The sequence below is a fragment of the Sarcophilus harrisii genome, chromosome 2 (genome assembly GCF_902635505.1).
Source record: "Sarcophilus harrisii chromosome 2, mSarHar1.11, whole genome shotgun sequence".
NCBI lineage: Eukaryota > Metazoa > Chordata > Mammalia > Dasyuromorphia > Dasyuridae > Sarcophilus > Sarcophilus harrisii.
The window spans coordinates 116,885,393-116,898,606 of NC_045427.1; the positions used below are offsets into that span (position 1 = coordinate 116,885,393).

The following is a 13,214-nucleotide window of genomic DNA, read 5'->3' on the forward strand; positions in this document are numbered from 1 at the left end:
TAGTTCTCTTTTACCAGGAGTGACCCTTTTCAATTTCTGGTAATAGCCCTGTTTCTTATTTCTGATGCTGATCTCTTAAACCAGACCCCTTTCTCCTGTGGATTTGGGAGTATGTATGCAAGTGTGGTAGTTAACAGTGACTGATGCATATCAATGAATGCCATCTCTGACTCCAAAGAATTTTTTGTTTAAACTTTCTTAGCATTATTTGACCTTTTATTAATTGCTGTAATTCAAAGATAATTGTGGTTTCTTGACCCAAGATAGGAGCATCTATCTTCCTTTATCATCTTCAGTATAAAATCAAATAAATCCTAACATCTTTGGTCATTCAGAACATATTAATCACCCATACTGAGTTGGATACATAGGTTCTTAGCTTTTATACATATAGTTTTACTTTCCCTAATTAGAGTAAAGTGGGAACTCAGAATGTGAATGAAGTAGAGGGGCCACGTATTTTGTTTCCATCTTGTTGTATAAGTGAGTAAATCCAATAAATTGACTTTTATATTAACCTTGTAGTTATTACCCACTTAGTGGGTAATGTTGTGGTTCTGTTCTTTGATATTTCAAACTTTCATAATATTAGTGAGAAAGAGGTGGCAATGCAATTCAATATATTTTAGGCACTAGAATGTGCAAAGCAGCATTCTTGGTGCTAGAGATACAAAAGAAGATGAGATATAGAACTTATTCTCTCTGTTTTTAAATTAAATATTATTTTTTCTATTTTTTCAATGAACAAAAATTTTTAAATAAAATAAATTTGTTTTTTATCCTTCACTCAACTCCTAACCTGAAATAATCATCACAATATCCACCCTTTGAAACAAAATTGCATAGTCAAGCAAAATAAATTTCTGCATCAATTGGATCTAAAAAAGACATCTCGTTCTGCAGCCTTAATCCATTATCTCTGCCAGAAAGTGGATGGAATACTTCATTAGCAGTCCTCTTGAATCATGGTTGATCATTGTGTTGATCAGATATCTCACATACAGGTATAATTCAAAAACTTGATGACTGAATAAGGAAGGAAAAGATTTTTTCAGATGGAAAAAAATCTATGACATTAGAAAGAATGATATAGGTACAGAGATCCAAAATTTCAGGAGAAATTTGAGAGAAGAGAAATCACTTTCATCTTGAAGAGAACTTCATGAGACTTGAGAAGCTTCATGGAAGAAATGGGAGATGAATAGTATCTTAGATCATTGACAGGTTCACATTGGAAACACAGGTTCACATTGAAAGTTGGAAAGATTAAGTTTTACTGCATTAATTTGGATGTATGGAGAAGGCTGAATAGTAAACTTAAAAAGAAATCCTATTATCTATATTGTTGTACTTCATTTTTAATGAAGATGGACCTAGGAATGAGCCCAACAATGTGAGACTGGCATGTATAATACCTTCTCCTTCTCAGCACTATTTCTCCATGTGCAATGTCATGGACCAAAAAACAAATGAGGAAATAAGTTGTTGGGATATTGTAGGACATAGAATGATAGAATCAACTTTTTTAGCTTAATGTAATCTTAAAGATCATCTAATCAATTTACAGATGGGGAAACTGAAGTGCAGAAAGGTTAGGGAGTAGGTGAGAACTGAAGAAGGGTTAAATAAAGGGAAATTGTTGTAGTAAACTGATAGAGGTGATGAGATAAGAAGCATATTGAGTAAGGGTTTATTATTTGAAGTAGAAATCATGGAAAACCCCCCCAAGAACCTTCCATAATTGATGCCCTGAGGCATCATCACTAGAGGCAAGATACAGATGGGGCACAGATGAATCTGGTCTTGTGCAATGAAACCATTGGCTCTCCATCTTTACATTGACACCAAAGTATGGAAGCCCTTTTTGGTGGTTCCATATTCCCTTCAGAATCAAATATAAACTCCTCTGGCATTTAAAGTCCATTACAGCTTGACTCGTTTCTATCTTTTGAAACTTCTTAAATACTATATTTCCTTCTGTATGCTTTACAATCCAATCATGCAGCCCCGCTTGTTATGCTCCATCTCCCAGCTCTGCCTTTGCACTGATTGTCCCTCATTCCTGGAATGTGCTTCCTCCCTCCCCTCTTAGAATCAACTAAAACATTATCTTCTATATAAGGGCTCTCCAAACCACATCTAAGGGAGGGATTTTTAACCATTTTTTGTATTTTTTTGTATCAGAAGTCTATGGATCTTTTCTCTAAATAATGTTTTTAAGTGCATAAAATACTATAGGAATACCAAGAAAAACAATTATTTTTAAATGATTATCAAAATATATATTTTAAAAACTGAGTTCATGTAAACCAAGTTAACAATCCCTGCTCCAAGGTTATCTTGTATTTGCTCTGAAAGTTATTTATACTTATGTATGTAGATTCCCTTCACCTCATTTGAATATAAACTCCTTGAAGGAAGAGGCTACATTTGCTTTTCTTTGTGTTCTCAGTATTTAAAGGACCTTACCTGACCCATAGTTGGCACTTTTTGATTGATTAATAATTTGTCTGTTAGCCTTGGAGAATGAACTCTCTTTGCATCACTCCTATTTTGACAAACATCAGTTTCCTGTGTCCTATATTTTTTTGAAATTCCCAGATCAGTTATCCTGCCACACTACAAACATTGCTTTTCTTAGGGTACTACAGGAAGATTACAAGTCCATAGATATTGGAACCCGTTTTACTCATTTTAGGGTCAGAGGAAATTTACCTTATTTTACAGAGAAAGAAAATTTAGGGAGGAGAAATACCTTCTCTAAAAGCATATAGCTATAGTAAACACAGAGCAGGATTCAAACCCAGGTCCTTTAGCTCTAAATTTAGTCCTTTTGCTAGCAAATCATCTTTACTTGAAGGTCCCCCACCTCTAGTTCCCTTTCTCCCAAGCACCCAAATTCACAAGTCTTTATCTCAACTTGGGGAGCACCAGGATGTTTTGACCTCAAATCAATCAACAGTTATTTAATAAGGATCTACTATGTGTCAGGCACTTGGGATGCAAATACAATGAATGAAATAGTTTATTTCCACTTTTGTTTTGGCCTATTTCTGGCTACCTTCATGTAATTTTTTTTTTTCATCTCTAACTTCTACTGAACTAAAACCCATAGTTCTTCTCTAATTGCCATAGGTTCCCATTGAAGCTATCATCCGTTGTTAAAAGGTGAAGTTGGATGAGCTGATTTCTAAGATTTTATTTTCATGAGCATATTAGTTAATAAAAAAAAAAAACACCATTATTTGGGCTCAAGTAAAGCAGTCAGAGTCAGCTTATAGGAATTGTTACAGGAACACATTACAGGAACACTCTTCCCCAATGATTCCAGTCTGAACCCTACTACAAAAGATTCCCAGGGTCCTAGAATCCCTAGGACTCCTCACCACAAAGGTCCTATCCTGAATGCTGTCCACCCAGATTCCACTTTTCCAATAATACAAGAGTTCTGGGCCTCATTATCAGTTCTATCACATCTATCCAAAGACCTACAGGCCTTTGCTCTGCAAGCTGAACTTTTCTATAAGTGTTATCTCCTTAAGAAAAAGAACCACTGATTTTTTTGTAGTTTAGTATTTGTACTCCTAACTTAGTAGGTATGTGGCATATAATGTTAAATAAATGCTTTTCCATTCTATCTCATTTTAACCCAATAACAATCATCAATTTTGGCTCATATTAATGATAGTTCTCTAAATCTCAGCTCCTTAAACTATGGACCCAACATGGGGTAATGTAACCAAATGTGGAGGTCACAAAATTATGATTTATTATCAGTAAATGTTTGATTTGTATACCTGGACTAATTAAAAATTTTTCAGACAAAAAGGGATTGCAAGTGGAAAAAGTTTAAGAAGCTGTGTTCTAAATAATGACTATTACATGGAGGCTTATGGAATTTAGAATTGGAAGGAACCTTAGAGATTATCTAACTCAACAACTGCATTTTATGACTATGGAAACTAAGGTCCTGAACTACTATTCTGAAAAACCAGCATTAATACTTCAAACATTAAAGAGAGTTGACTCTCTAAAGTCAGTAAGTATGGTATTTCCTGTGTTCTAGGAGAGAAGTAATAATGGAGAAATGTTTTTTAATACTTCCATGATATCTTCAAAGAGACTAGCAACTGCAGAGAAAAGTGCTGACTTACTAGGAGGAAAGAATTGGGAGGTTATGGGGACAAAATGACACCATCAAAACCAAACTCAAAATACTACTCCTGTAAGTTAATATGTTGAGGGTGACCCTGCATTTTCAAAGACTTAAGCCAGAGAAGTACAAAGTACTTCAAAGTTCTTGAAATTCAATGGATTTTCCCATTGCTTCTGTTAAGAAATCCCCACTTTGTCTCAGTAAACAAGAGCTCAAATTCTTGTTAGAACATTTTCTTCATGTATCCCAGTCTAGTGTCAGGGAGGTCCATTTTGAAAAGCATTCAAAGGAACTTATCAGGGAATTACAGATCTGAACTAGAATGTACCTTATAATATTTGGTGAAGCAAATGTGCCTTGAGGCAATCCCCATTTTACACAAGAGACAGCTGGTAGAACAGTGGAGAGAGTTTTGAGCCTGAAGTCTAGAAGACCTGAATTCAAATCCTACCCTTGACATTTAGTAGCTATATGACCATGGGCAAATCACAAAACCTGTTTACCTGTTTTCTCAGCTGTAAAATGTAGATAATAGCACCTACTTCCTAGAGTTGTTTTGAGAATCATATAAGATGATGTTTGTTAAGCACTTATTAGCATAGTGCCAGATACATATTAAGTATTATATTAATGCGAGCTATTATTGTTAGTTATTATTAGATGGGATATCTGAGGCCCAGAGAATCTCAAGATGAAGTAGCAAAGGTATTGTTACTGGGAATGCTCAAATAATGCTTATAGCCTTGATACTTCTGTGGAATGCAACCTAGGGCAAACATTGTAGTAAAGTTACAAGATAGTGTGGTACAGTAAAATGAAAAACAGATTTGATATCAGGATTCCTTAGTCTTTGTTCCAAGTCTGGATTGTGCCATTGTGGTCAAATCCCTTAACCTCTTTAGGTTTCAGTTTTCTTTCCTATAAAATGGAGAAAACACTATATCTCACAGGATTATTTCAAGGAAAATAATTTGCAAACATTGAAAAACTATAGAAATGTCAATTTCATTATTATTATATAAATGCTTAGAAGATATCTACAGTATTTTTTGGAACCCAGCTTCTTAAACTGTGGTTCATGACTGTATATAAGGTCTTGTAACTGAATGTGGAAGTTGGAAAATTATGATTTATTATCAATAAATATTTAATTTATAAAACTACTTTATGTTTCTATACATTGGGAGTCATGTGAAAATTTCTTGGGCGAAAAGATATCATGAGCAGAAAAAGTTTAAGAAACCCAGTTTTATAAGAATTAATTTTTAGAAAGAAGGATCATATATCCTTTCCCCCTTCCCCACATTATTTAAAAATGGTTTGGCTCAAGGTCAAAATGGCTAAGCTAAAATATGCGCTGGAATATTATTCCATGTCTATGGTTCTTTCTATGGCCACCATGCTACTTCAATGTTGACCAACAACAATAAGCAATCCTAGGAGCATTCAGCATTATATGTTAGGGGTAATTTAGTAAGTTATCCTTGGAATTGGAAGACCTGTGTTTCTTCATATATCCCACAATTCTGGTTCTAACACTTACCTATTCAACAAGCACTTATTAAGCAAAAGTAAAAACAAACAAAAAATCCATACCAAATTTCTGCCATTGTTTAATATTTTCTGCCATACATTTAACAGGGGATACAATATTGTAAACTGGAAAGTTATAGGGTCTCTTCCAGACTTGACATTCTGTGTTCTAAGGTCCTTCCAGCTCATGTTTAGTCGTGCATAGCTTTCAGCTTTTGAAATCAAATAAAACTATCAGTGTGGCATAAGGCTCTTATAGTCTATCAGGGTATTCAGCAACAGTATAATTTAGGTGTTTATGATGGATGGTGTAATAGAAGTTTGAACAATAGATGGTTGCAAGCCCTTTGTGATCTAAATTTAAACACATTGTATATAAAAATACATATGTGCTAAAAAAAAAAAGTTTAATTAATTTGGGGGATTAAAATTCAAAATCCAGACAACATATGGAGACATTGTAAAAAGCTGAAGAGAAAGAAATTATGGTGAGACAAGTTTCTTTAATAATGAAATAATTTATTTTCTTTTTCTTATTATTATTTTTAACAGTTGAACAATACAGAAGTTTACATATACACAGCAAGGTTCTCTAAAACATGTAGTTTCTAAAAATGCATGTGCTCACTGTAGTAAAAGCACCATTCTCTATGGTCTTGACCCAGGATTTACATTGGCGCGGTATTTACATTAGGAACTGAACATCTGGAAACAGAATTTCACACTCTCCCATCTGCTGCTCCCCCTATTTAGAATCCATTTACCCTTCAGAAGACATCCCCACCCCCAAATTGATGATTTAAAGAGCAATATTACAAAGAGCACCAATTCTAGGAATAAGGGATAAAGGCAAGTGTGGTTCTTAGGCAAAATTTAAAAGAACTGCCCCAAAAAAAAAAAAAAAGGAAGGAAGAAAGGAAGAAAAAAAGCAAAGAAGGAAGGAAGGAAGGAAGAAAAAGGAAGGAAGGAAGGAAGGAAGGAAGGAAGGAAGGAAGGAAGGAAGGAAGGAAGGAAGGAAGGAAGAAAAAGGAAGGAAGGAAGGAAGGCAGGCAGGCAGGAAGAAAGAAAGAAAGAAAGAAAGAAAGAAAGAAAGAAAGAAAGAAAGAAAGAAAGAAAGAAACTAAAGATAAATTAAGTCTTGATAAATCTAAAAGATTGGCCACTTTACTGACTCTGATTTTATGATTTTGCTAGAAGACAAAGATACTCAATTTTTTCAGTCATGCAATAGCTGTTTTGAAAATAATAGTCTGGATCTAGCAGTGCCAGTCAATTAATTATTTTCTCATAAGTGTATGGCACAAGAAATTCATTCATGTCATAAATATAGAGAGTAAAAAACAAACAAAAAACCAACCATGATAAATCACACTTTTCACATCCCACTCAAGTAGCTTAAAAAAAAAAAGAAAAAAGGAAATGAAAAGAAAAAAGAGAAGAAAAGAAAAACATAGTACTAAGAAATCTAATTATGTAGAATGAGGCATCACTTTTATCTGGGGCCCATTTGGGTTCTCTCCTCCTAGGAAATAATTTAAATAGGAGTAGCTGTCTTATCTACAACTGTTGGTGTATAGTTGTACAAATAATTGGCATTTCCCCACATGTTGACATACCTGCCTTTTCCCACTAGACATTCAATGCCAAAGAGAGGAAGGTGAGTAGGATGTCAGAGAAGCCAAGAAGAAATAAGGGAGAAAGCAACTAGAGATCATCTACAGCATGGTTAAAAAAAAAAAAAGAATGAAAAAGAAAAAAGAAAAAAAAAAAGAAGACACCTTCCCAATATCCACAGTGGCAAAACTTGAAATTAATACACTAGTGGGGGCAGAAAGAGGAAACCCTACTGACTCCTACATCCAGTCCTAAATATTGTTAGGTTTCATTTGCCTGATATGGAATGAGTACTACCATCCTCTCAAATACACAGTGTATTCTTGGCCACATCTCATGGGGTCAGGGCAGAGGCAGTGGAATGCAAGTCAGAAGTTTTGTTTCATTTCATTTCATTTCAAAATAAAACCAAAAAATCCGAGGTGAAGGATGAGGGGAAATGCCAGGGAGTCCCCCCACCCAAAGTGCTAAAGTGGTTGGCCAATTGCAGAACAAGACTTTACATAATGCCCAACACTGAAATACAGTATTGAAATCATTTCAGCCTGTTTAATGACAGGCAGAAGAGTTCCCTGGAATGCTCAAAGTGCTGTGCTCTTTGAATTGGTATCAAATTAGCATTAACCTTGTGACTCAAGAAATTCACATGGTATGGCTATCAGCACCTTGAAGAATTCAAGAGCTCTGCTTACCAGAAGAAAGCCTGAAATAAATACATAATGGGTGCTCAGCACTCAATACAAAGCCCCAAATAATAAAGACAATACTTTTTGGGATGTTAAAATAGAACAGCAACATGCTATATATACATACATTACTGTAAGAATTTCATTAAGCTTATTATCTAAGTGCAAGAGTTTGGTTTGTTTGTTCCAAATAAGGACCACAAGCCTCAATTTCACCACTTGTATTGCAATAGTGAAACCCAAGAATGCAGTGATTGGATGCTAGTTTAAATCAACTTTCACACAAAAATATGCATGTACACATATGTACATACATATCTATCCATAGGTACAACTGTCAAAATCTTAAAGGCTGGGGGTTTACATGTTTGGCCCCTCCCCTCCCCCACCTCAACTACCCCATCTAAAAAGGTTTTCTTTTTAATAAAAACAAAAAACAAACAAATAAAACCCCTGATGCAGCTCTTTAACAATAATGCTGGTGGATCAGTGAATTGGAGAGAAAAGGCTGGCAAATCAGTGCTACCATTTCAGCAACATGGGGAGAATTAGCTGCCTTGACATGAGTTGGTTTAAAACCAAGAGGATCACAGAGAAGAAACTCCCAGGGTTGGTCCCAATAATTAAGGTATTGGTTACCCTGGAGTCCAGCTTGGCAAGCTAACTTTATCTGCTTAGAACTTTTGAAAGCCATGTCTAACCCTGGTGTCAGTTTGACATAAGTGCATTAATATATGTGTATAAATATATATACACACACATGTGTATACACACATATATTTATATACTAACTTCCACATTTCTACGCAATCAAATCGAAAAGGACCAGACAAACAGTGTGAAGGTCAAATAATTACTGTTTTATATTGGGACAACACATTTAATATTATTTCAACCAAAGAGACAAAAATGCAGTTTTAAATCAAAGGCACAACAACTAAAACACAGAAAATACTGGCGGCTCTCAGACGCCTTATTTCTAAATTAAATAAACAAGTACACAATTTTGTTCCCTCCCCCAATTCAGGCCCACAAGCTTTCCCTACCCCTCAAACCTACACTTCCTGATGCCTTAAAGCATCTACAACTTGGGGCTTGGACTCCTGAAGGTGGTTCAAATGTAACATTTCATTAGCCAACAAAATGCTTGTGAGGTCTTGCAAAGGGCATCAGAGCAGGTACCTCAAAGTGCAGGTATATCTGTACCTTTTCCAAATATGTTACAGGCCGAGCTAACTCTCTTAACACTATCTTTCTGCTTGGACTCAGGAAGCAGGTTTAATAAATGCAAAAGGCATACAAGTTGTATTTCAGTGCAAATCTTCTGCTGGTAATCAGAAAAAGTTCCAGCTATTTTAAAAAATCCTTCTTTTTTACTCCACCCTCCCACCTCCCCTTTTTCCCCACAAAAAGAAAATTAAATAGCACAAAAAAGAAAGGGGAAAAACAAGGAGAGACTTTGGAGTTTAAGTAATCCACTAGCCCTAATTCCCATATTTTTTTAAAATTCAAAAAGAATCATTTTTTTAAAAAGAGCCTAAAAGTAATCTGGTTTTATTTAGGCAGCTGATCATTTTTAAACTCTGAGCATAGGCTCTCTCTGAATTTGTATATGGAATTTACTTTAAAGTATATGGAATGATTTGAGGCAGCTAGATGTATAATCAGGCTGAACACACATACATATGGTAAAGATCGCAGGCAAGCAAGAAAGCCCATGGTGGTTGTCTATCATTGATTAAGCTATATAGCCCTTATAAATGTGAAGTATCTATGGTATTTGGGACTGCTCTAATCACCTTGTGCCAGTTGCTGTATTTTAGTTTTATGCATCTTATGAATGGTCCAAATTCAATGAATAGATAAGCCCAAAAGGCGCAAAATATCAAGGCCTTAAGATGTTCAAAAGAAAAAGATTAAGGGGAAATGAACAGATTTTAGTGAGCAGATATCTACATACAAAGTTTCCAGAACATCTATAAAAGCATGTTTTAAGAATTTCTTCTCCATTACATTAGTTTATATAAAAATGAATAAATAGTATTTATAGATTTAATGTGTTTATGTACATATACATGTGCTCTGTTAAGCTTAAATAAAAATGCTACAAGGTGGGGGACCAAGCTGGGGAGAAACCATGGCCAAAGAGGAAAAAAAAAAATCAGCTTTCTAAATTAGCAACCCCAAAGCCTCCATAAACAAGTTTCTGGGAGTGTCTAAAAATAATTCAACAAGGTGAGGAACTGTAGTAACATTGTACTATCCCCTTGTGTTTACTTGCAACATAGAAAGTAGCAATGTGAACTTTTCCTTTCATTAATGACAGAAGCTAGCTCAGCTAGCTCAACAGCACAATTATTGCTGAAGGTTAAATAGGAAAATAGATTGAACTGGACCAAATGTTGCTTTTTTTTTTTTAAAGAGGCATAATCATTTTTGTGCTAATGGGAAATGGAGATCATCTTGTTCATCTCTGAGGTAGAAAAAAAATTATCCCAGAGACAAGTAGTATTAAACTTTGAGGAAAAATAAATGTGTCTTGGGACAGCACTATTCAGTGATAATATGGTGCAATCCCCAGAACATGAGATGGGGATAGATTGTACCATTTAGTTGGTGAGAAAAACATTCAAGAAACTTGATGAGTTGTGTAACCCCGAAGACATGTTGTCACGTCGAGGTGCCTGGTTTAAAGCAAGATATACTGCCCAAGGCTACATACGGGTTTGGAGAAATTCATGTGCAGTATTTGAGGGGTAAGTTTTCAGAGGATTAGGGATTTTTTTTTCCTAGCATTCCCAGGAAAACCTGGGGTGAGGCACACAGTTAAGCGCTCTTAAATGCTCTTTTCAAAGCTTACTTCATAGTTCTGAGATTAGGATCTCAACTTGAAAAGTTTGGTTCCTTCAGGTTTTTTGAACAGAAGTCACAATTGGACAATTTTGCTAGACAAGATACATAAACATAGCAAACAAAAATTTTAAGATAGGCTGAGAAGACTAAATGATGACAATAAGTAAAAGGGGAAATTACTGATATTTGGGAGTTGGCTCTAAGTCTAAATATTCTTGGGTGTTTCAAAATTTGGTTGGAATGTACAGTCTCACAGAGATGAATTTTTATGGACAGAAAGAGAAGCTAGTGGATGCAATCAGATGTGTGCTCCAGAGAGTAGCTTTGTAAACCCACGACCCTATGCACTTTTTCTTGAAAACTTAGGCAAAGCTGATTTGGGTAAAGGTGGTGGTACATTGAAATTTACGTGCAAGGGAATTGTGGGAAGGTCCAATACACTACCTAATAAGATCCGAGAGGGAAAACCATAAGGAAGGCAGCCACTGCTAGAGCCGTCTCTTATAGACTGAGACAAGTCTTGTGATTGTCCTGTAGCTTTATTCTCTTAATGCTGGAGCTCGAGTAGCCCTCATCACTGCAGAGGCTCTGCATGCTCCCTCTCTCATCCGAGTCACTCACGCTGCTGCTGCTCCAGTCCAGATCGCCTGTGAGATAGTCTGTGCTTTCAACGTCCACGTCAATTTCTTCTATAGAGAAGAGCAAAAGGGAGAGTTGAGGGAATTCACAGTCAAAACAGAGCAGACAACTCAGGCCCCAACTCCAATGAATGTAAAAACTGTTTTCCCTCCCTGAACGTATCTGGGGAATTGAAGGAAAAAAGATTGTTTCCTGAAATAATTCTTGTTAGCCATTGTTTAAGTTCTTCAGATGAGTGCCAGTCCTCCTTTTCAATTTAGGTTGCATCATGCTGATGAGATAACATGGTTATTATAGAAAGTCCTGGATTTGGAGTCAAAGGTGCTTTGTTTGAATTTTGGCTCTGACACTTTCTAGCTGTATGAACACAGGTAGGTTATTTAATTTCCTTCCAAGCCTCAGTTGTCTCATCTGTAAGTTAGGACTACCTACCTCACACAGAGCTGTTAAGGGAAGTGTTTATAAACATCGAGAGTACCAAGGAAATAGCAGTTAGCATTATTATTTGTATGAATTATATGTATTACTTTGTGGAGCATGGAGAAGGGAAAATATGGATGTGGAAGAGCGAAGGGAAGATATTTCAAATGAAAACACAGTCATTGAAATGAGGGTCTCACCTCTATCTGAGTCAGAGCGCTCTGAGCAGACTGTCGATCCTATGCTGTCCATTCTTATCCTCTCAATGCCCAATTTCTCCAACTGCCTTTTCAGGTGCCGCTGTTCTCGCTGTAATTGGTCTATTTGGTGTACTGCTTTTCTGTCACAGTCTTCAAGCTTCTGCAGGTTAAAGGAGTTTTCAGAGGAATCCTTAGATTAGGCTTATAAACCAGTAATTAACTACCTTGAATCTGTGTCTCATTTCTGAAACACACTCCTGTCCCCAGAAGGCTTTCTGATGTCTTGACTTTCTTGCTTATCTCAGTAAGGAAGCTCATTGGGGAGCCACTGGTATTGTCCTCCAATGTCTATGACATCAATAATCATTTCCTTATAGGGATCACAGCTTTAGATCTTGAAGGAATCACAGACTCCTTCTAGTTCATTTTTAAAATGAGGAAACTGAGGCCCAGAAAGGGCAAGTGACTTTTCCGAGGTCACACAGGCAATGTGTGTGCGAGGTAGGACTTGAAGCCAGGCCCTGCGGCTCCACTTCCAGTGCTCTTTCCAACTGCACCACTTGCCCCGCTGAAGAATGTGGTCTGGTAGCCCAGCATCCTATCTTTGGGGTCAAGAATGCTCTGAGATCTGTCTTATGTGTCTGGGGGACACACTGCACTTTAAGTCTCACAATATTGGAAGAGCTTTGAAGAAGTTATAGGTTAAAAAGTCTTGAGAAACAGACCTCAATTTAAAGTCATTTTATTCAACATATCTCCCTCAGTTACAGAAGTACTTTTTGTGTCACGTTAAGTATCAAATTAACTTCTTTTAAAGCCCATAATAACAGTTCCTTTTAAACCATTATTTTAATCACCTGGCACAAGAGCTCAGACATCATTTACATTTTCAGGGAGTACTCATTTTAACACATCCCTCCTCCACCTTGCCACATTCCCTGCCATCAGAACAATATTCTGTAGAGTAGGAGTGTCAAACTCAAATAGAAACAGGGGCCACTAAAATGTACAAAGGACTCCTATGGGCAGCATATTGATTTAGAAAATCACACAAGTTTATACATTTGTTTTTTCATTAATATATCAAAGAATTAAAATCAGCTAGGAACTACA

General features: G+C 36.1%; 1 protein-coding gene across 2 annotated transcripts in view; it reads right to left on the reverse strand.

Annotated features, from left to right (window-relative positions):
• Positions 1-6,900: 6,900 nt before the first annotated feature.
• MXD1 (MAX dimerization protein 1) overlaps positions 6,901-13,214 on the reverse strand; it is a 28,679-nt gene continuing 22,365 nt past the window's right edge. For both annotated transcript variants that reach the window (XM_031950659.1, XM_031950660.1), the window contains exons 5-6: positions 12,102-12,261; positions 6,901-11,531 (exon numbers count right to left, since the gene is read on the reverse strand). In XM_031950659.1, coding sequence (XP_031806519.1) covers positions 11,344-11,531; positions 12,102-12,261 — 348 coding nt within the window. In that variant the 3' untranslated portion in view covers positions 6,901-11,343. The remainder of the gene's footprint in view (positions 11,532-12,101; positions 12,262-13,214) is intronic.